The 23,975-nt window shown below is 36.7% G+C and overlaps 2 protein-coding genes across 5 annotated transcripts in view; both read left to right on the top strand.

Annotated features, from left to right (window-relative positions):
- LOC130052891 (uncharacterized) overlaps positions 1 to 7,821 on the top strand; it is a 56,804-nt gene extending 48,983 nt beyond the window's left edge. Inside the window, exon 5 of the mRNA XM_056159085.1 lies at positions 7,408 to 7,821. Within this exon, the coding sequence (XP_056015060.1) occupies positions 7,408 to 7,427 (20 nt within the window). The 3' untranslated portion in view covers positions 7,428 to 7,821. The remainder of the gene's footprint in view (positions 1 to 7,407) is intronic.
- LOC125676214 (uncharacterized) overlaps positions 1 to 23,975 on the top strand; it is a 499,894-nt gene that overhangs the window by 107,321 nt on the left and 368,598 nt on the right. The window lies entirely within an intron of this gene.

The raw sequence follows: 23,975 nt of genomic DNA, 5'->3' as shown, positions 1-23,975 counted from the left end.
CCACACTGGGATATTTACATCATCAACAACACGGCTTACAGAAAGCACAGTAAGTCGAAAGAAATAAACACGGCTTACAAAAAACTTTCTTTGATTTACTTCAAATAGTTTGTTAGAATACATAATCTCCATCAGCTGTTGGTGCAAAACCGCAAATGTAGACCTACGCTTAGCGCTCAGTGGCTTTGCATTGAGGGTTTTTTAACGTGCCAAATCAAAAAGCTTATTATGAAGGGGAGCAGAAATTACAGAGAGAATAGGGAGTCACCCACGGAACCCACCGTTTCATATTCTTTATACTACTGTAATGCATGTATGTATATTAAATCCATTAACTAACCATGAAAAATATTTAGCAGGTGCCTTGGAGTAACATCCTTTCCCCGGGTTTGTCATTTTTATGAGGTTACACAATGAATAAAGCCCCACCCCCCCCCCGCCGAAAACAACAGATCAAATACTTTTTCCAACAACACTATTTTCGGGAAAATCAAACTTTCCTTTCATCGAACTAGATGTTTTCAAGATGATTAAATCTAATTTAGTCCTCCAGTTGGCATATAATACATTTATGTGACACATTAAATTTTAAAGCCTCCTAGGCCGAGTGTTTAGAGCATCGCGCTGAAAGTCACCCGGCATCTCACCTCTGTCGACGCGGGTTCGAACACAGGCACCTTAAGTATGGATATTACTAACCTCCCCCCTTTTTTGTTTAGAATATTTTGATGGCAATAATTTCTCTGAAATGTGTGAATTCCCAGTCTATCCCATCCCTCGTTCGATTCATGTAATCGTTTCACGCCTTTTTTAAGCTTTAGAGATTGACCTTCTACCGGTATAATAAAATGCACGTGGGATAGTAATATCCATACTTCAGGTGGAGGTGGTTCGAATCCATTGTACCATAGCTTGGCGTGCTTTCTTTTGTTAAAAGTGTGGGTTATCTGTACATAACCCACACTTTTCTTCAAACCCCGCCCACATTCTCGAAAAAACAAATCAACATCACTGTCCACTGTATGAAGTTCCTCCAGATCAAAATTGCACATATCAAACACGGATAACTGACTCAGACTAAATTCTCCAAATACATTATAGATATTCACACTGAATCTCACTTACATGTAAACCTTAATACAAGATAATATCGTCAATGGTCTCGTCCCAAAGACTTTCTATTTCCATATTCTCCTCAAGTCGAGAAACACGTGTAAGTAGAAATACGGGTATCATTTATAAAGAGTTTCATAAAAGACCCAGTCACGTGATAAGAACGCGTTTGAGAGATAAACTTGTTTAGCGAACAGAGTGAATCAGACTTGTGTTTCTTTTATGGTTTCGCGTCTTACAATTCTTTTTTTTTTTTCTTATGTTTCTCCATTTTTTTTTTTTTAAATCTATTGTGTATACATGTAAATGTTTTTCCAGCCAATTTAGTCAAAATATGTATTAAAATAAAAATATCAAAACCAACAGTCCAAACATTTATATGCACTTTAAAAACGGCTTTTTTAAAAAACAATTAACGAACATACATTTTTCGGTGATAGAAAGTCATTATGATAGAAATATATGGTGTTCAAAGTGTAATGTAAAGACATAACAATTGGCATCATATTGTAAACAGGCGACCGCGCTTCCGAAAGCTATAATAAAATATAGTGAATAATAGTAAACTATGGTACAAGTCACTTACCCCATATAATATTGTTGATTATGTTCAGATACCCGATGGGCGTGGTCATAATGACACTCGGGAGCTACGCTCCCTCGTGTCATTATGACCACACCCATCGGGTATCTGCACATAACCAACAATATCATATGGGGTAACTACTACGTAAATGAGAAAGTTTCCCATTTTACTTTCGGAAGGTCGTGGTCTATTCCCAGGTACATCGTATCTGGGTTCTCTCTTCCACCAATAAAAACTGGATGTCACCAGATAACTGAAAAATTGTTAAGTGCGGTGGAAAACATCAGTCATTCAATAATTGAGTACGTTGGGTATAAATTTTTGCCTCATTTGGGATGGATCGATGAAAAAGTTCGTACATTTACCGATACCCTGCGGATTAGTGTTGAACCTGAAGAAAGACTGAAACAGAACCAATGAGAGTAGTGACGATTATGATCCATATTAAGTGGTTTGTTGGTTGTAGATATAATTTTTCACTCTTAAGGAAATACGTCACCGTTTCCTTGGCGTTTACGGCCTTTGAGCAGGGAGGGATATTTATCGTGCCACACCCGCTCTGACATGGGGCTTCGTTTCTCATCCGAAGGACCGCCCCATCAGTCGCCTATTACGACAAGCAATACGACTTAATAAGATAATGTATTATCGTTGTTTTATACATACCACATTTCCTGTTGTAAGTGTACATATGCACGGTATTATGTGTATATTGATACATGTACATGTGCGTTATTGACGCTTTGCTACGAAAGGGGGGGGGGGGGATCGGGATTAGCGAGAAATACTCGCAAAATGCGAGTACATTTGAAAAATAGCGAGTATAAATAGTGGACACTCGAAAATCTTAGCAAGTGGTGATTTACAAATTATGACCGTATCGTATCCGTTTTATACGGTGATGCGCTATTCGCTTTTCTTAAACTTGCACTCTGAATCATACAAACGCTTACATGGACGACCGATTTCAACTACCGTCTCTATCCGGATTATTCTTTTATGATTTTTTTTTAAGAAACGCGGACATCGCGCATTGCATTATGATGGAAAACATAGACATGTGCCACGAGTCCTGTTTACTTATAGGGGTGATTACATTGAATTGAAGTACGAGGTTTTTGTTATTCATTTATCTTTTTTTTAAACCGTAGTCTATGTTTTACCAAGTCTTCCGGAAGTTAGTTTTATCAGAATCATTAGACTGTCCTATCTAAATTATTTTATTCTCATATTGAGATACTGCTGCGGCCCTAATATGCTTCCGTAGGTTGTAGTGAAGGCACGTGTGCACTGCTCACCGCGTAAACGATTATCAAAAAAGTTCATGCGACCCGTGATCGTGCTGTTTATAAAACCACGAGTCCGCGATTCGCTTTGAAAAATCACTAGTGACAACCCTGATGTGGCATGGAATTGGAAGACTGAATCTAGGCCTGCGGTAAACAGGTTGTGGATTAGAGGTGCGATAATCAAGATACCTATACATTGCACCATATGACTTACGTAAATTAGTGTCTTGTTCAAACGATGCCTGTTGACCCACTAGGCCCAGTAAGGATGGGGAATATCATTGATTAAAAAAAAAATGAAAAAAAAAATAATTGAACACTGCTTTACTATTTTTATTCTAGCTTGTATGTTTTCATTTTAGCCTGTGCATTTTTTACTCACAGGCTAAAATTAGCCTGTGGTAGAAAAAGTTACTTTCGACCCCTTTTGGGGGGGGGGGGGGGGTCATATAAACCGCGCATGTTATTTCCATTCTCTACCTATAGATGTTGCTGATCGCTAACGCCTCTACCAATGCCGAAATTACTAAATTCTTATTAAACGCTTTATCAAATTTGATACTAACGTTTGACCTCGCTTTGTCAATTTATGATGCAGAATCATAAGATAAAATTATTTTGGTGCATTTTTTAAAAAAATCCAAAGTTTTGCTATCTTGTCCACATAAGTCATTCCCATTCTTAGATTCCGTTCACTTTTCGGTTCAACATTTTACTAACAAGAGAGAGAGAGAGAGAGAGAGAGAGAGTTGAATAACTGGCCACCGTCGGTTAAATTAAGCGACGACCGCCAGCTGATTTATATGGCGGTCGCCAGATAATGAATTAAGTGGCGGCCGTCAGATAAATTAAGTGGCGGCGCCTGCTAAATTGAAATTAATTCTATACCCCGACATTTATTGGCTTCCGTAGATTCACAACATTGTTAGCGAACATTACAATTTATATTAAAACCACGCGAATTGAGAACACCGCTCTCTGGATTGTAAGAAAGGGAATTTAAATTGGACAAATTCTAGTCAGAATTAGCATTTTTAGGCGTTGCATGTGACTTTCAGAAAAAAATGTGATTGATCCGTCATAGGTTTAGGAGGGATTGACATAAATAGGTACGTCGCTGGAATTTCTCTTACTTTAGGATTTTTCATCAATAAATATTGTTTCAGCTTCAAAATGGCAGCTTTCCTTTCAATGTCCTTTTTAGCTCACCTGACCTAAAAGCTCAAGTGAGCTTTTCTGATCACCCGTATTCCGGAGTCCGTCCGTCTGTAAACTTTTGACATTTTTGACTTTTTCTCAAAAACCACTGGACCAATTTCAACCAAAGTTGGCACAAAGCATCCTTAGGTAAAGGGAATTTTAAATTGTTAAAATAAAGGATCAGTCCACCTTCCAAGGGGAGAAAATGAAGAAAAGGTAAAAATAGAGTAGGGCATTAAAAAATCTTCTCAAGAACCACTGGGCTAGAAAAGATGAAATTTATAGATAAGCTTTATTCGGTAGTGCAGATTCTAAATTGTCAAAATCATGGCCCCGGGAGGGTTGGATGGGGCCACAATAGGGGATCAAAGTTTTACATGCTAATATATAGGGGAAATCTTTAAAAATCTTCTCCTCAAGAACCACTGAGCCAGAAAAGCTGAGATTTATATGAAAGTTTCCTGATATAGTGCAGATTCTAAAATTCTTAAAACCATGGCCCCCGGGGGTCGGATTAGGCCACAATAGGGGATCAAAGTTTTACATGCAAATATATAGGGACAGTCTTTAAAAATATTCTTCCCAAAAACCACTAAGCCAGAAAAGCTGATATTTACATGAAAGCTTTCTGACATAATGCAGATTTAGTCTAGTCAATCTAGCAAATCACCTCAAAGTAATTGCAGCAGAAACAAACTCGACGGAATTTAATAAACAAAAGCGTGATTAACAAAATACAAAAAATCGAACAAAATCGGACAATGGGAAATATTTAAAATTTAGACTTAAATGTTTTAGTAAACCATCGATAATTTGTGATGTTTACGGCACGCCGTACACGTACAGGGGAGTAACTTAAGGTATCACACCGGTAATTGTCCAATCAAAATGAAGTTAGTCAATTGTAGTTCCATATATTTAAAGAAATATTTTTTTTCCTTGCGCGATTTTTCTCATTTCCTCTTCTTCTTTTCTCTTAATTTTTGTACCCCTGATTAGGAAATTTTGTGTAATTTGTAGAAATAATCAAGTGTATACAAAGGAACTATTTGCTGTTGGTAGCTGAGGCTACTTCCTGAGGTGCACTCCGGCTGTTTACACACATGTGAAAAACACGTGGATTTGAGGGTAGTCTTGTTTGCGGGTAATTTTTTTTCGAAAATGCCGCGTAGGGTGTTGTTTTTCTGGTGTCGGCAGACGAGATAGGTAACATAGAACGTGTCTGACTGCGTTATTCGGCATCAATTTTGTAAACTGATTTTTAATGATTTTTTCCCCTCTATAGTAATATATAGTGAAAATAATTACCGGTGTGATACCTTAACTGTGACAGTCATCGGAATAAAGTTATACACGACGATCTAAAGTGCATGTAATAAAAAACGCGATTAAACAGCTTAACAGTTGTATTAAAAAGGTGATTTTAAGACCTTCTATATACATACAATATTGCGCAGCATCTCATATTCTTTGCCGACTTCCATTCCCGGGGAACTTTCGCGAATAAAGCTTCAAAATATTTTGTTTGACCCTCTACTGAATTAATTTTAATTTTAAAACACAGTATTTACTTTAGAAGTTATGAATAATCAATTATAAATGAAATCTTAAAGAATTAGTGTCAATTTACAAGGGGGAATTACGGTTGTTAAAAAAAAAGTATGGAAAGCCATTCGGGTTAAAAGTTTCAGTTATTTTGTATCTTCATCATTTGAGCAAGCGTTTTGTATTAAAAACTTTTATAAAATTAAGTAAGTAAAGTATTTTTGCTTTTCTTTTTCAAATTCAGGTTTGGGGAGTCATTCATGGGTAATAATGATAATAAAACATTGATAATATAAATAATAAAAATCTATCTAATTAGTCTTGGGCTCACGACCTGCGGAACCACATCTCCTAGCAGCATGCGAACAGCGCGCTAGACCGCCCGGCCATCTATTCAAGACAAAACTTGTTTTCGATGACGATGGAATTCTCGCCAAGCTGGCACACGATCATTGAGAATGGAAATGGGATACAGTTATTTATCGTAAATTTTAGAAGATCATACAAAATGCACATTGTGTTTGAAATGTCTATATATAAAGCACAGAAATAGCAACGAACTTTGAAATAAACATAACTGCCCTAAGGGACGAAGTCAATGTCGGATGGAAATTTAAATTCAATTAGTTAGAGGGAGGGAAAAAAACTTCCGCAAATTTCTGTCATCCGACATCGATTACACTTTAGTGGAAAAAGGAAAAAGACAAGCCACTGTTGAATACCACATAATATTTAAAACATATTAATGAACATTTCATAGATTTAATGTACACTTTCATTTGTAAATAAACAGTAGAAAAGGTATACATAGTGTTATTTATAATCGTACGTTCCTTTTTTGTTATTCGATTAGTTTCAACATTTGTCATATTAAGTTTTAAAGGGGGGGGGGGGGGGGGTTCTTGGTGAAAATTATGTGAACTTAGTTTTTTGTGAGACATTGAATTTTTGATCTTGCCCCTAAGTGAAGAATATCGTTAAAACCAGACGTCTTTTTAGGAACGAAACTTTGTCAATCCTTGCCCTTTGTAGATGCATTCACAGGATGTGACACAACGTCAAGAATGTTCGGCATCGGAACAGGTCCTGTATAGTCAAAATGTAGACAAATCGCGAAAAAATTCTGTATATGATTAGTTTTTAAATGGAGGCAGGCTACTGACAAACAAGTTGATGGTGAAGGGGTTTCAGCTGTTTCGTTTGAAGTCAGCATTTCGCAAAATGTATGGTCGTTATAACAATCTACTTTGCCAATATAACCTATCATTGGGTCAAATCTGTCTGACTTGTTTCATATAGATTGTTAGGCCATTTTTGGCACAATGATATTGAATAAGGGTAACTCCGTTTGCCTTATTAAGATATAGAGCTCACGGCGGGTGTGACCGGTCAACAGGGGGTGCTTACTCCTTATAGCCCATAGGCACCTGATCCCACTTCTGGTATATCCAGGGGTCCGTGTTTGCCCACCTCTCTATTTTGTATTGCTTATAGGAGTTACGAGATGGATCACTGTTCGTTATCTTCACCTTCCTATATGAGTATTTCATCGAGAAAAAGATATATTCTGGTGTCGATGTCATATCGACTTTGTACGATGGAATACCATAGAGACACTTATAGGAGATTTGCTTTGTGAAGAATTGTCTAACACTATCATTTTTATAAGTTCAGTCATTGCCACTAACTACTAACTACAGCTGCAGAAAAGGAGCACTGCAAGAATTTTTTAAGTCATAGAGTGGACTAAAGAAATGATTAATTTGGATCCTTCGAATTGGGGCTTATCACTGCTTTCAACAATTCTTGTATCCGTTAAAACTAAATTACAAGTCGCGCCAGATAAACTTTTGAACGTTTTTCGCTGTAAATGCAAGGCAAATTGTGACACTAGCCGTTGTACTTGTAAAATCATGGACTGAACTGTACTGCAATTACTCAAATGATCACTTATATAATTATCAGGCACGTAGCAATAATGGCTCTACACCTTGTATCATTACATGCAAAGTTGATAAATGTTTACGTACAGAGGTCGATTTTTAGACAGATTTGTTTCCCTCCCTCCTCTTTTTTTTAAAAATAGCATTGTCGTGAACTGTACACAGTGGAAGTGTAAAATGGAACTGAGAGAACAACCTTACTACCCCCCCCCCCCCCCCCCCCACACACACACACTCACACCAATGAAGGATTTTTATAACTTTGGATTAAAATTTACTTGTCAATTTTCAGGCAATATTGTGAAATTATCTTCACATCCCCCCCCCCCCCCCTTTTACGATGCTGCGTGCCTGATTCCTTTTGCTTTTAATTATATGTGTCCATTGTTTTTAAAACAGATTACTCCTGAAATTCTCGGTATTAATTGCACAATAATTTGGATAGAACTAAACATCAAATACGGCTATAACACCCCCCCCCCCTTTCCCAAACTCTAGAACTTGACGAAGAGCACGTATTAAAGATTTCTTTATAAAATCTAAGAAACTGAACCTTGTTTCGTCATAGATGTAGTACAAAGTTTTAAAACGAAGCTTAATAAAGAATTTGGTAACGTAAGCTTTACTATACACTGTTTGTTTTAAAATACTACATGTATTTATGTGAAACATAGGACCGGAATGGTAAGCGCGCCTCCAACTTCCGATGTAAGGGGAGTAACTGCAAAAATGTAGGTCATCTTTTACAGACCATTTTTGAAGGGGCATTTGTTTTGTGTTAACAGTTTATTTTAATGTATAAATCTTCATGTGGTAACTCATATATGCCTAATGGACAGGAAAAAGTATTTTCTTCCGAAATCCAGTTTTTAACGATTTTTTGTTGGAAAATGAAGATTAAATTTTGGTGAAGAAAATTTAGTTGTGGATTTGGACTTTTATTCTTAAATTCATAAGATCACTGTCATATTTTTTATAAAACAGTCATTTCCTATTATTTCCAGTTTTTCACTATTTTTGTTTTAGAAAAAGGTAGGTTTTCCTACCTAAAATGGTATTTTTCATATACATTGCCAATAATCTATATATCTTACTTGTTGAGCAGTTTTTAAAATAAACCCTAACATCAATTTTTTATTGGTAGACTCAAATGTATGACAAAATGTGGGTTTTCTTCTTAAAATTTCAACCATTAACAATTATATTCAAAAAAGCAAGATTTTACCCAAAAATTACAGTCAAGGAAAGAATATATTCTGCTGTAAAAAAAAAATAATCGAACAATCCCAGGTTGAAATTTGAGGTATGAAACTTATTTTTACTGTATATTACATAAAATGGACATTTTCCTCAATTTCCAGTTTTTAGCGATTTTCATGAAAAAACACATCCTTTTACCCCAAAATTCCAATTTTCCCATGGAAATACAAAAGCCGATTTTTAATATGTTGTTTGCATGTGTTTTCTTGCATGAATAATCAAAATTTCATTTCTGTTGCATGTTGCAATTAGTTGGAGGTTTTCCTCAGTTTTGAGCTAGATTGACTAGACTAATTCAAGTTTGTTCAAATCATGGCCACCCGGGGGGGGGGGGGGGGGATGGGGCCACAAGGGAATCAAAGTTTTACATACAAATATATAGGATTTTGTTGGTTTTTTTTTTAAATCTTCTTCTCAAGAACCATTGGGCCAAAGAAGTTCACATTTACATGAAAGCTTTCTGACATGTGTAGATTCAAGTTTGCAAAAAACATGGCCTCCAGGAGTAGGTTCGGGCCATAATAGGGACTACGGTTTTACATGCAAATACATATGTAAAGTCTTCTGATATGGACCAAGGTAACTCAGGTGAGCGATGTGGCCCATGGGCCTCTTGTTCTTCTAAGCTTGTCATATATGTTCAAGGACACATTGTTTTCAAATATGATACAAATCAACGGGTTTCAAGTGAAACATGTATTTTAATTACAATTTCCAATTTTCGTCGATATTCCATCCATTTAGAGTGCTTCATCTTCAAAATAACAGCTTTCGTTTCAATATTTTTTCTTAAAGGAGACATTTCTTCAAATCATGATCCTCGTGGGTAGGATGGGGGCCACAATATAGTGTCAGTATTTTGTATGAATATATAGAGGAACACTTTTTTAACAGTAGACTTACGAATACTGATATTAGTAGGCAAACATGCCCAGGTAGTGCAGATAAAAGTTTGCTTTCAAAATGTTCTGAAGGAGTCCTGCTTATGCATATCGATATGCAAATATCTCCAAGCTTTACAGAATCATTTAATTTTACATGTTGCACGCTTTTTCGTTGATTGAAAAATTATTGGAATATCGTATTCAACAAAAAAATAATAAATAGCAGGAACTACTTTCTATTAGAATGTTGGGGATTCCTCTGGATGCTTCGTATTTATATATAGATTAGGGAATCCTGAAAAGAAAAAAAAACTTAATATTTTTATCGACATATAAATTTATTAAACAAAAACAAACAAATATCAAATATAAATAATAATTAATTATGCAAAATGAAATAAAGATGGCTATTTGAGACACCCCCCCCCCCCTAATATGACAACGCGCTTCTGTTTCTGCAATTTCGGGCTGAGAGTTAAATGTATTCAACCGGGAATGACAATAGTCCAGTTTGCACCTTGCGACAACTTCCTTCATGTCACGAACCCAAATACCAGATCCACCGCACACTGCCTCAGAGACACTGTAATATCGTAGCCCTTAACGATTATGGTTCCCAACTCCGGCATAATATGTTTATGAGTGGGCACCGAGACGAGGCATCCGTACGACGTTACAACAGCTGTGACGCCTTCGAAGTTCACTGATAAAACTCGAAAAACGCTCTGTAACACTCACTTGTCCACCTGGATGCCGTGACAACCCTCAAGAGAACCCTATACCTGGCATCCCACATCATGACTATCACGTGTCCCACGCTTTCCGTTATTACCGAAATCGAACTTTGCACATAATTCCAGTTCCACTCAACAAAATTCCAGCAATTTTCTCTAAACAGGACTTATCTCTAACTCATCCTTTTATAACTACATTGTTCAGTCCACAAGAAATCCGTTTGCTCAACAGTAAACAACACCATCTCGAAATGATATATAATGTAGTCTAAGAATAACTCGTTAATTCAACTCAAATCATATCTTTTATCAGATCAATGAATTGAATGAATATTGTTTAGCGTCCCTCTCGAGAATATTTCACTCATATGGAGACGTCACCACTGCCGGTGAAGGGCTGCACAATATAGGCTTATGCTCGGCGCTTATGGCCATTGAGCAGGGAGGGATTTTCATCGTGCCACACCTGCTGTGACACGGGACCTCGGTTTTTGCTGTCTCATCCGAAGGACCGCCCCATTTAGTCGCCTCTTACGACAAGCAAGGGGTACGGAAGACCTATTCTAACCCGGATAAATGATTTTTATCGTTGGAATAAGGTATTCCACGAAAAAAAGAAGACCTAATTCCTTAATTCTAATTTGTTCAAATTGTGTTCTGTAGGATGCGCACAATATGGGATTAAAGTTTTTACACGGGAATATATAGGAGAAATCTGTGAACTTTTTCTCAATCGCGGGAGCTGAGTGACAGAGTTCGCTTCATAACCGGGAGGTTGTGAATTCGAGATTTAAAACTTGAACATATGTAGTCAGCGTTCCTTCGCCATGCAGGCGATCGACATCTAGAAATGAGAATCACGGTTCTTTTGGGGTTATGAACTTAATACGGGAGTCCCTTGTCGCGGCAGGCGCTGGCACGTTAAAGAAACCACGCAGCTACAACCCTGAGTGCTAAGCATTGATCGGTTTTATTTTTATTTCACCAAAAGCTGCTGACGTCTCAATATGAGTGAAAACTCTCGACGGGACGTAAAACAATCAATCAATTTCAATAACAGCAGGGACCTGAATAATCATATCAATATGTAAACATCACCAGGTAGTGCAGATTGAAGTTTGTTCAAATCATAACCCAAGGGGGTAGAATTTGACCACGATAAGGGATTGGATTTTTATATGGAAATGTAGAGGGAAACACCTTCATACTCTTCTCATGGACAGCAGAGGTGAGCTTAGTCATTATGATATTAATATGCGAACCTCTTCAGGTAGCGTAATTGAGGGTCCCGAGAAGTAGATCGGGACCATAAGAAACCGGCCATAATGACCTACATTTCTGCACTCAGCCCCTTTACACCGGAAGTTCAGAGGGGGTACCATTGCGACCCTAAGCATTAACAAACAGTGCATAGTAAAGCTTACGTTCCCAAATTCTTTATTATGCTGAGGTTTAACAGGTCGTTTTATATCTATGGAATTAAACAAGTTTTAATTGCTTCGATTTTATGGAGAAAACTTTTAAAATATGTATTTGTCTAATTGAAGAGTTGGGGAAGGGGCTGGGTGTTATAGCCGTGTTTGATGTTTATTTCTCTCTAAGTCATAATGTAATTGATATGGAGAATTTCAGAAGTAACCAGTTTTAATAACAGACACCTTGAAATTTAAAGCACAGTGAAAGCATTCGATATGATCAGATAAGTAACATCGTTAGAAAAAAAAAGGGGGGGGGGGCTGACTCACAATATTGAAAACTGAAAATTCTTGACAAGTAAATTTAAAAACAGAAATTCAAAGCTCTAAATCCTAAATTGCAGAAGAAAAGGGACAAAGGTTGAACTTTCAATTAACAGGTTGCATTTTACACCTTCACTACAATATTCCTGAGATGCTATTTTAAGAAGGGGGGGGGGGGTAAGCCTACAAGTATATGTAGATCGACTTCTGTATGTAAAAATAACCAACTTTGCATGTCATAATAAAAGTGGGCAGACACTTTGATGCGACGGGCCTGATAGATGTCTTTGTGCTCATTTAATTTATTGCAAAGAAATATTACACTAGATATCCCAATCGAAATAATTAACGTGTTCGGTTTATCGACGCCTGATGCACATCTAGCAACAGGTAAATTTGTTCAGTGTGAAATGATAAAGTTCCTGATGTTTATTGCGTTGGTTGCAAATGATTTCAAACATATCTAATTGAATAGAATTTTGGTTTTTGAAAATAACGATAAAAACTAATAATGAAGAATTGCTGATATACTAATCAATAGACAGCCTGATTCTGATCTAAAGAAACTGAGGACTAGTTAATGTTTACATATGATAATTAAATCATGATCGTAAAATGACTGAAATATTGTGCAAGCGGCGTAAAACCATATTCAATCAATCAATCATTGCTTGCGAGAAAATCCACACAAAGGACATATATAGACTAAAGTATTAATGTTCAGTCAGTCAGGAAATTAATGAAAACAAATTAATTTCAAGATCAGCTTGGCCACACTAAATCATATCAAAATGCAAACTTGCTTAAGTTGTGTGTATTCAAGTTTTTTTGATGCCCTAGGACTAAAATACATGTGGGATGGGGGCGTGGTGGTAGGGGGCATATTATCGTTGCCCTGCCTATCTGTCTGAAACTTGAACCTTGCCTATAGCTTTTGAATGGTGAGTGACAAGGCTCTCCTATTATATAATACGCATTCATTGTGACAGAGCCTTTTGGCACCAGACCTTTTAACCGTGTAACCCTGTCCTCTGATTTTGATCTACGCTTAAGAGAACATGATATAAACAATGACTTGTGAACTGTTTAAGGTGGGGTAATCATATTTTCTCTATAAAATTCTCATAATAAAGCTTTATATTTTACATGTATACCATGGTTGTTTACCTTGTGACCTTGAATCATGGTTATGCCGTAACCCTACTGGGCTAGGTTGGGGTCATAACATGAAGTCTAAATTTTTCATACGAATCAGTATTGCATTTTTTTTTTTGTAAACAGCTGTAGAAAAACAGGGTCAATATGACTCAGGTGACCGATGTGGTACAACGTGTTTTGCGAACTTTTCTCTAGCGTCTTTGGTGTTGTGAGATCCTTGAATTGAGCAATAGTTCCTCTCCATATGCATCTCATAGAATTTCAAATAAAGCGATCAAATACCAATATTTACAACATATTAAAAATTGAAGCGGGGCGATATATCTTCCGTAATGAGAAGATAACTTCTGCAATGAACGATAACTCGGGTTTATTCATATTCCGAATTTGACATAGATGATAAAAAAAACTCACCAGAAAAGAAATATAGGCTATTCCACATCAAACATATCAAAAATGTTATGAATGACCATGCATTGAATTGACCGGCCGGGATTCGAACCACGGTATTTCACATGCGGGGCGAAAGCTCTAACCGCTAGGCCACCGCGGCGGTCTTGTCATTTGGAAAAATGTTTCTAAACTCCATAGTTAAAACTTGATGATCATGTGCATTTAGAAAATGAATTTTATTTTTGGAAAAACTGCGACTCTTAACGCCAGCAAACTTCATGAAGCCCATCACCACTCCATGACAAGTATGCTGACGTAAAGCGTTGTAGTTCTTATCCTCACATTTTTCAAAAAATGATTTTTTTTCACATTTGCATTCTACTTTCATTTCTGCCGGAAGTTCCAGTCGTTGATTTTGACGTACGAGATTTAGTAAAAGATTAATACGCTCATTGTTCACATCTGTGTCACATTTATGAAGAAATCTTTTTCAGTAGGACAATTCGCGTGCACACACGGTGAGTTTCATTAAATGAACGGTATCAAAGTTAATGATTGGTCTGCTACATGTATGTTACTGGACTTTAAAAACAATGTGCGATTAGCTAGGTAGGTGTGTGCGCAGCTGCTAGCTCAGAATCCGCAGATACTTGGAAGAACATTGTTGAATGAGAGGCGGCAATTAAACTTCCTCACAAGGCAATTCCCGTAAATAACACGCCTACACACTGTTATTAGTGACAATGGTGGACATACTCGTTATTAGTTAACAAAATCACATTTCCGCCGCATTCCCAATGACCCTCATTTTGCTTGTAGGGTTTGAGAGATGTGAGTGAATTTCCAGCCGTTAAAAACGTGATGATATGTTTATCAAGATTCATTTGCACGCCATTCACATTCATAGGGAAATGGATATCATTTTAATTGATACAGATATCAAAGGCAAAATCAATGGACATGTAAATAAAAGAAAGTGTCCTTTCGTAGAGATATGATCCATCTGAAAACTACCGAAAACGTGGCTAGATTGGGGATTCCTCCTCTCTCATTTATCATTTTAATACTATTGAAAGTTCAGTTTAATGCATTCATGCTGCATACGGTGTCATTCTTTGGACTGCGATCGTTGTCATATCAAATACACTGCATATTTGATCCATTGTAATGAATGAGTCTTTGTTTGTTTGTTTGCTTTATTTCTATAGACGCTTTAAATTTTAGAAATAAACAATAATGACACCATATTTATATAGCACCTTTTTCATACACTATGTACGCTCAAAGGGGCTTTACAATGCAAATATACCTTACAACAGAATGTTATTTTCATTTGCTGAAAGTGTACATGTAGGCCTACATGTAATAATGATAGCGTTCTGAATACTGCCAGCTTACAGATATGTTTGTCTGGAGCAAATCATCTTCATGAATGAATTCGATTAAGCTACAAGAGTTACACTGGTAAAATTGCAATTAGTATTTAACTCGTTTTGCACGAGTTTTAGCAAGAGTGACAGGTGTTTCAAAATGATGGCGTTTTTGGAAGAAATGTAGTGTGAGGATTGAATTTCATGATATTTTGTATTAGAATATGTACAGTATAAATAAACACATACTACATAATATGGTTTTGATATACATTTATAAAATACAAAATATTCCATTTAAATGCCCTGAGTGACCCTTTACACTAACAACAAAGCGATAAGCAACTGCAGGCAAGAAATGAATAATCCGAATTGTCAGTCATATTCAGGGATAATGCTGTCATATCAATGCACTGAAAGCAGTTCAGGCATGTTATTATCAATATATATTGTAAAAAATATCAACCATAATTAATCATGATTAATATTGAATTAAGGTGCAGATAATACAGCGGATAATACAACAGATAAGAGGAACATGGCAAAGTGAAAATAACAAAGAGTGTTCAAGATCATAACTTCTATAAGAGTAGTATACAGCGTCCCGATGGCCGGTTCAACTGAGTGCAGTTTTGAGTGCGGTCCGATAGGGAGTTCAACGGAGTGCAGTTTTGAGTGTAGTTTGGAGTGCGGGGTTTTATAGAGGGGGTCAAGCAGTTGGCCAGGTGGCCGGGGCCACCTGGCGCGGTCAAGCGGGGTTGGCGCGGTCAAGCTGGGCAGGTGGGGAGAGGTGGTGGTGTGTAGCAGGCGAGGTGTTGGGGGGATAGCGTGTGAGCGTTTTGTATTCCTGGTGTATTCCTTTATGTGAAATTTTCAAATAAAAAGAATTAAAGAACAATTAAAAGTTTACACATTTATTCAATGAAACACATTTATCAAATGAACAATTTACACATAATTTACGGACCTCGTCTAACAGCTGACAGAAAATAGATAGGCGTCAGGTTTCATTTCTCGGAAACGAGGATATTTTGTAAACAATGAGCTCCGATATTCCGAGGGATGTTTTCAAGGAGGTCCGCTTTCTCTCGTTATATAACGACGCTCTCGCCAGTTTGCTTCACTGGTGACCCAGTAACGTTTAGAAGATTGAAAAATAGAACATGCCAGGTTTCGTTTTCATTTCGCGGAAACGCGGGTATTTTGTAAACAATGAGCTCAGCTACGGAATTCGGTTAACATGCACATAGTTTATGGATATGTTCACTATATTGTGTGGTTTGAGTTAGATCTTTCTGCATTAGGCCTTTGTATTGAATCTTATGTGATTGATTTTTTTTTTTTTTTTGATTTTTTACTCGGGAATGATTCACTCATAAGGCGACGTCATCACTGCCCGTGAAGGACTGCAAAATCTAGGCTTATGCTCGGCGCTTACGGCCTTTGAGCAGGGAGGGATCTTTATCGTCTCACACCTGGTGTGACACGGAACCTCGGTTTTTGCGATCTCATCCGAAAGAACACCCCATATTTAGACGCCTCTGACGACAAGCAAGGGGTAGTGAGGACCTATTCTAACCCGGATCGCATATAGTTTTACGCTATATATTTAAAAATAATTCATTTTTACTCTAAAAGTACTGTGGACATCAACACTATTATGGCTATAGCAGAACAGTTTTATAGTATATAAAAACAACTATGATATCTGTGCACTTCGCACCTTATGAGATCACAACGAAAAAGTACGTCACGACGTACATCTTACAATTCATGTCTATATGTTGTCGTTATATTGATAGGCGTTATCAAGTAAAGTTGCCGTCTAACCTATACATAAGCTGTATACGTGAAATTTTTTCTTGTCAAATAATATATTATTTCAATTTCGCATCAAATCACTCAACATTTTTATATTTGTGCGAAGGTCATAATATATATTGTGACCTTGAAATCGCCCCTCTATTTTCTCCCGATCATCACTACGTTATGTAAGAAAATCTAATTCTACATAATTATTGCGAGCAGCGTGTAAAGGGGTAACGATATACGGTGTATGGTGGTGTATAAAGTGTATATATATTTATATTCCTTTTACCAAAGGAAGAGTTAGGACACACTTCTGACACCTAAAGAAACCCCCCTTTCCGCATCTGATTATTTATAGCCTACTCTTGAAAATGGAAAAAAAGAAGAAAAAAGAGTATCCTGCATTAGATGCATTTTACGCACATTTCCATTAACAACACCATACTACCACTCACATTTCCATTAACACCACATACCACCACTGATACACCACTCACCACCACTTGTACACCACACACTACCACTTAGTTTTTGTACGTTTCTCAAGCATTGTGATATACAGCATCTTTTCAAAAGATGTGGGTGGCCCTTAAAAGGGCCGGGGGGACTATGAAAGCCCCCCACACTGTCTAGAGGTTGATTACCCCATTACTGCCTGGCCTTGTTTCGCTGGCGGCGGCGGCGTCTCTTCTTGAGATCTCTTTAATTAATATTATGGAAAGAGATGCAAAATTAAGGACCTATATAGGTAATAGTGTGAGTAGTGTTAAAGAAACCCTAAGTCATGGGAACTGGTGTGCCGATAGTGGGGAGTAGGTGTTATTTAGCGTATAAGTGGTAGTATGTGGCGTATAGGTGATGATATGTGGTGTTAATGGAAATGTGGGTGGTAGTATGGTGGTGATACATGCAAACTAAAAACGGTAGATCAATCTCTTTCATTAATATTGTCATGCTAAGAAATGCAAAACTTAGGACCTATATAGGATGTGGTGTGAGTAATGTTAATGAAAATGTAAGTGATGGCATCTGGTATGCCAGTAGTGGTGTACATGTGGTGGTATGGGTTGTATAGGTGGTGGTATGTGGTGTTTGAGTGGTGTATAGGTGGTGGTAAGTGGTGTATGAGTGGTGGTATGTGGTGTATAGGTGGTGGTATGTGGTGTTAATGGAAATGTGAGTGGTGGTATGGTGGTATTCATGGAAATATGCATGGTAGTATGATGGTAATACATGCAAAGTAATAACGGTAGATCTATCTCTTTCGTTGATATTGCTATGCTAAGAAATGCAAAACTATATAGGTAGTTTTGTGAGTAATGTTAAAGAAGATGTAAGTGATGACATCTGGTGTGCCAGCAATGGTGTACCGGTGGTGGTATGGATTGTATAGGTGGTGTTTGAGTGGTGTATAGGTGGTGGTAAGTGGTATATGGGTGGTGGTATGTGGTGTATAGGTGGTAGTATGTGGTGTTAATGGAAATGTGAGTGGTGGTATGGTGGTGTTAATGGAAATATGCATGATAGTATGATGGTAATACATGCAAACTAATAACGGTAGATCTATCTCTTTCGTTGATATTGCTATGTAAAACTATCAATTCTCAGACCTATATAGGTAGTGGTGTGAGTAATGTTAAAGAAGATGTAAGTGATGGCATCTGATGTGGCAGTAGTGGTGTACAGGTGGTGGTATGTGGTGTACAGGTGGTGGTATGTGGTATATAGGTGGTGGTAAGTGGTGTGTGAGTGGTGGTATGTGGTGTATGAGTGTTGTTAATGGAAATGTGCGTGGTAGTATGATGGTGATACATGCAAAGTAATAACGGTAGATCTATCTCTTTCGTAGATATTGATATGTAAAACTATCAATTCTCAGACCTGTATAGGTAGTGGTGTGATTGGTCTATCTCTTTCGTAGATATTGATATGTAAAACTATCAATTCTCAGACCTGTATAGGTAGTGGTGTGATTGGTCTATCTCTTTCGTTGATATTGATATGTAAAACTATCAATTCTCAGACCTGTATAGGTAGTGGTGTGATTGGTCTATCTCTTTCGTTGATATTGATATGTAAAACTATCAATTCTCAGACCTGTATAGGTAGTGGTGTGATTGGTGTAGAAAAAAAGTGTTAAAACACAAGTGTTAGCATCTGATGTGGCATTAGCTGTGTGTAAATGGTGTTTATGGAAATGTGAATGGTGGTACGTGGTGTATAAGTGGTGGTATGTGGTGTTAATGAAAATAAGGGTTGTGGTATGTGGTGTTAACGAAAGTGTAGGTAGGGTGTGTGTGATGTTAACGAAAGTGTGGATGGTAGTAGTTGGTTGGTTATTTCACGTCTCCCGAGAAATGTTCACCCTTATATACACCACAATAACCATTAAGCATAGGACTTCATCCACAAGAATAACAAATAATAGTTTGCAACTTAAAGTGTTTAAGAATAAATAAACATATTCGTTTTATCTATCAATATCGGTATATGTTGGAGGAGGTGGGGGACCCATCACTCTCTCTTTATGCTCGTGTAACATATAAAGTCGTCATACGTTGTTGACTGAACTTTTTCTACATGTAACTCAAACTTGTTTTTGAAATTATATACATATAATGTACGGAAGCCGATAGGTGCCAGGGTATATAATTGATATTCATTTTACTGGCGGTCGCCATTTATTAACTGGTGCATGGTCGCCACTTATTTGCTGGCGGCCGCCATATACATATGTATATATATTAACTGGCGGTCGTCACTTAATTCAAATGGCGGCCACCACTGAATTTATCTGGCGGACAACACTGAATTCATCTGGCGGACGACACTGAATTCATACATGACTGCCAATTTCAAAAATAATTCTTATTTCTGAGACGTCGCGCTCGCTTTTTGCATCAATTTTGGTAACGTCAAAATGACGTGAAAACGCAACGTCATCACATCGATATATGATTTACGTTAAAATAAGTCTCGATGAAAGAAAAATATGAAATTGATATGCCAGGGATATGACAGTTAAGGCTAACAAAGCGCAAAACTAATTACATTGTAGATATTTTTCTTGAGACATTATATTTAGGTAATGGATACACTAATCATTTAATAACTTTTAAAGTGATGACTTATAAACGATGCTGATTGGTTGAAAAATTCGTTTGATTTCTCTGTCAAAATTTCGTTCGGAGTTCATCTGCACTAAGCACGCGGGACTACTTTTCTCTGGAATGCGCCTTCCCCGTTCTAATTTTAGCGCTATTTCTAGCACGGGATTTTCCACACAAGCATTATATATAACAAAATGCATTTGTTTGATTTTTGTTTTTCATTACTATCAAAAATAAACACAACTAAAGATATGAATAAAATACAAATTAATTTAAAGAAACAACATACATAGGCGATGACGTGGCAGAATAGTCAATTTGATGACGTAGACCACTTACTGGTAGAAGTAGACAGATTACACGAGTTCCCGGTATGAATCGTCTGCTTTACGAGATCGATAACATGACGGAGCAAGTGGCGACTTCTGATCTGGTAAATATCAATGAAATTGAACTGCGTTATATGGGGCTCAGTCAACGAGTGCGTTTTAAACGTTTTCCTCGATATTGAAATGGAGCCGAATTGCATTCCACCGTTCCAACGACACAACCAGTGTTCAACGTCTCCTCCAACACGATGCTGCATAAATCCAGTCACCACTTGTTATCTTCCTTTATATTTAATTCAGCTTTTAACCATTGCACCTTTAATTTGGCGTATAATCCATTTAACGTAGTTCCACACTCCTGTGACGTCATAAGATTTTCCAAAGTCAATAATTTAATGACTGGAACATAAATTTTGTTGGAGTCTTTTTCAATAGTTATTGTAAAAAATCTTGTTAGCCATAAAATATTTCAAAAGTCTTAGTTATATTTGAATAGTCAATGTGTTTCAAAATATTGAATCCAAGGACAATAACTCTGTTTTCATTAAATTATTTATCAAGTCCATTATGCAATAGATTTCCTATATTTTTCACAAACATTTTATCAAGGTGATAAGGAATTATTATCTGTGTCTTTTCATGTAATTACATAAAATTTTAATCCATCAGTGGTTTTGAATAGCTCAGCTGTATGGTGCCAGACTTAGGTTTTTTATTGGGGTATACATACTCTGGAAGCTATAGATTTGAAATTATTTAGGAAAGGTATGGATTTTTTTTCATAAATAACTATAGCAGATGTACATCTACTAATATAAACAGAAAAAAATGATATGTAAACCATGCTATAAGGAAGTTGTGTCCATATTAGTTTGTTTTTTAACATTTTGGAGAATAAGGCTAATTCAATAATTTTGCACTTATTATACTGAAACTTGATGAACATATTGAAAATGAAATATGTTTTAGTTATTGACATGTTTCCTGATAAATAAATGCAATTTAAATTATTATTTCTTTTTTCATTTTAAAATAACAACAGATAACTGTTTCCAATGAATTTCATAAAAATCTACATAGGGGTACATGACTTCAGTAGTGACTGTAATGAAAATTAATATGGAAATCCTTAACTAATTTGCCTTTTTTCATTACTCTGAATGTTAATCTATTGATTCCAAACAAAAAAATGCTACCTAAACCCCAAAAATTCAGGACTAAGGACCCACCTTAAATCTGCACAGTAACTGTTCCTGACCTGAACGCACAGCCATGCCGTTTTGTTTTTGTTTTCATTCTTGCCTATATGTATTCCTACGCGCCTTTTCAGAAACGTTAATTCAAGCTTTTTGATGGGAGAAACTATTTGTTTTTCTATCTTAAAAACATAATTATATGATAAGAAATAAAACTTATAATTCTTTGTTTGATGTATGTATCAAACAAAGAATTATAAGTTTCATTTCTTAAAACTTGCGACTTAATGATGATTGATGAGTTATGTTTTCCGCCACACTGAACAATTTTTCAGATTTTATTGGTGGAAGAGAGAACCCAGATACAGTGTACCTGGGAAGAGACCACCGACCTTCCGAGAGTAAACTGGGAAACTTTCTCACTTACCGGCGCGAGGTGAGAGGCCGTGTGATTTTGAGCGCGATGCTCTAACCACTCGGCCACGGAGGCCCTACGATATTTCATCCGTTATCTTCATTAACTTTTCTGTTTTAAACCATCAGGAGTATATTATCATAATATTTTAAAAGAAAAGTCCATCATGAACTCTCCAAAATAGTTTCGCTCATCTTGTGATTTTGAGTACTTCGTCATGCAATAATTGTAATCTTAAATGATTACAATAAAAATGTATATTATAATTATGTAATTTGGCACATATTTTTATGCGCGATTAACAACTAACACGTCACCCGCCGTTACACAGAGATATTACTTCCATAGACAATATATGTTGATTTAGAAAAAAAAATATATTGAATATAATCATGGTACGAGGATTTAGGTATGAATTAATTCTTACATGCATGCATGCAGCCTAACTGAAATTTACTATCCATAATTCAGTGCATGTCTCTAATACTGTATAGGATGGTTTTCTATGTATATGTGTAAACACCACATCACTGAAGTGAACACGAAACGCTTACATTGTAAAATTGTTTGATGAATAAACACATGTACATGTATGTATCCTGCGAAATCACAATTTCGTTTTGCACTTCGTTTTTTGAATACATGTATAACATTGATTAAACAGACACAGTTACGGATATTTTTCTGGTTAACCTAGAATTGTAAGGGGTTCTCATGGCAATGTAGGCACGTAGAAAAAGGGAGGGGGCTTTTTTGACAATGTTCGACAATTGCTATTTCTAAATTCAAATTTCAAATAAAGATATTTTGGGTGATCCCCCCCCCCCTTCTATTGTTAAAGGCATTTGATCATGCATGACACAAGGGACTTACTAAGTTACAAATTTAGAGTCAGTGATAATTTGCTAAAATTGTTCCAAAGTTATCTAAACAGAAATAAAATGGTATACTGCACAGAAACACATGTTTAATTCAAACTTACATGTTAGAGTCCCTCAAAAGATCTGCAAGACACATACACCAAATCTTTTTAATGAATTGAATATTCGTTGTTTACGTCGGCGATTTTTAAAACAATGCTATTTCAAAATTGCACTTTTAATCAAACTGATGCTTCGATAATGATACATTGAACGTTAGGAGCGAGCTTCGCTCATGACCAACTAGGCGATATCGGGAAGATCGCTGATCAATTTAAGTACAGGTCTACCTAGTTTGTAGATTTTATTTTCATAGAAAATGTCTTGTATATCGAAAAACTTACAGAATCACTCATTACTACATCAGCATCCTCTGATTCGGGTACTACATCGCTAACACTCTTCCATTCCCCCTTCTCGTCTGTACAGTACTGTATAAGAACTGTATCACCATGTGTGCGGTTGTGCCTGCTTGTCCGTAACTTTCTTTGTCTGCCACTCATTCGTGAGAATATCGGATGTAGCCTGATCTATAACTGCCCTTTTACTTCTAACGAATCGGCTGTGTATGTTTCTGGACGGCTTTAGAATAGGCTAGGCCTAAATGCGACATCGTACACTGCACATATATCTTCGAAATCGCGTTTGTTTACAATCGTAACGTCATCATGAATGTCATAAAATGAGAGAAAAAGTAAACAATTGTCATGTTTTAATTAATCGTTGTTAGTTTATTAACACATTACTCTGAGAGAGAGAGAGAGAGAGAGAGAGAGAGAGAGAGAGAGAGAGAGAGAGAGAGAGAATAAGTGGTGTAAAGTGTTTTATTCATATAAAACAGCCCAGATGTTACCGTGCTGTAATGCCGTGTAATACGTTTTGACACCAGCAGCGTGCACAACATTTGAGTGATTATTATTTTTTTAATATTTAGAATGGTACACAGTTACGCAGGTACGTAGTATCGTTTTCTATGGAAGTC

This window comes from Ostrea edulis, chromosome 3, assembly GCF_947568905.1.
Source record: "Ostrea edulis chromosome 3, xbOstEdul1.1, whole genome shotgun sequence".
NCBI lineage: Eukaryota > Metazoa > Mollusca > Bivalvia > Ostreida > Ostreidae > Ostrea > Ostrea edulis.
The sequence above is the reverse complement of the archived record's forward strand: the minus strand, read 5'-3'. Positions and strand labels throughout refer to the sequence as shown.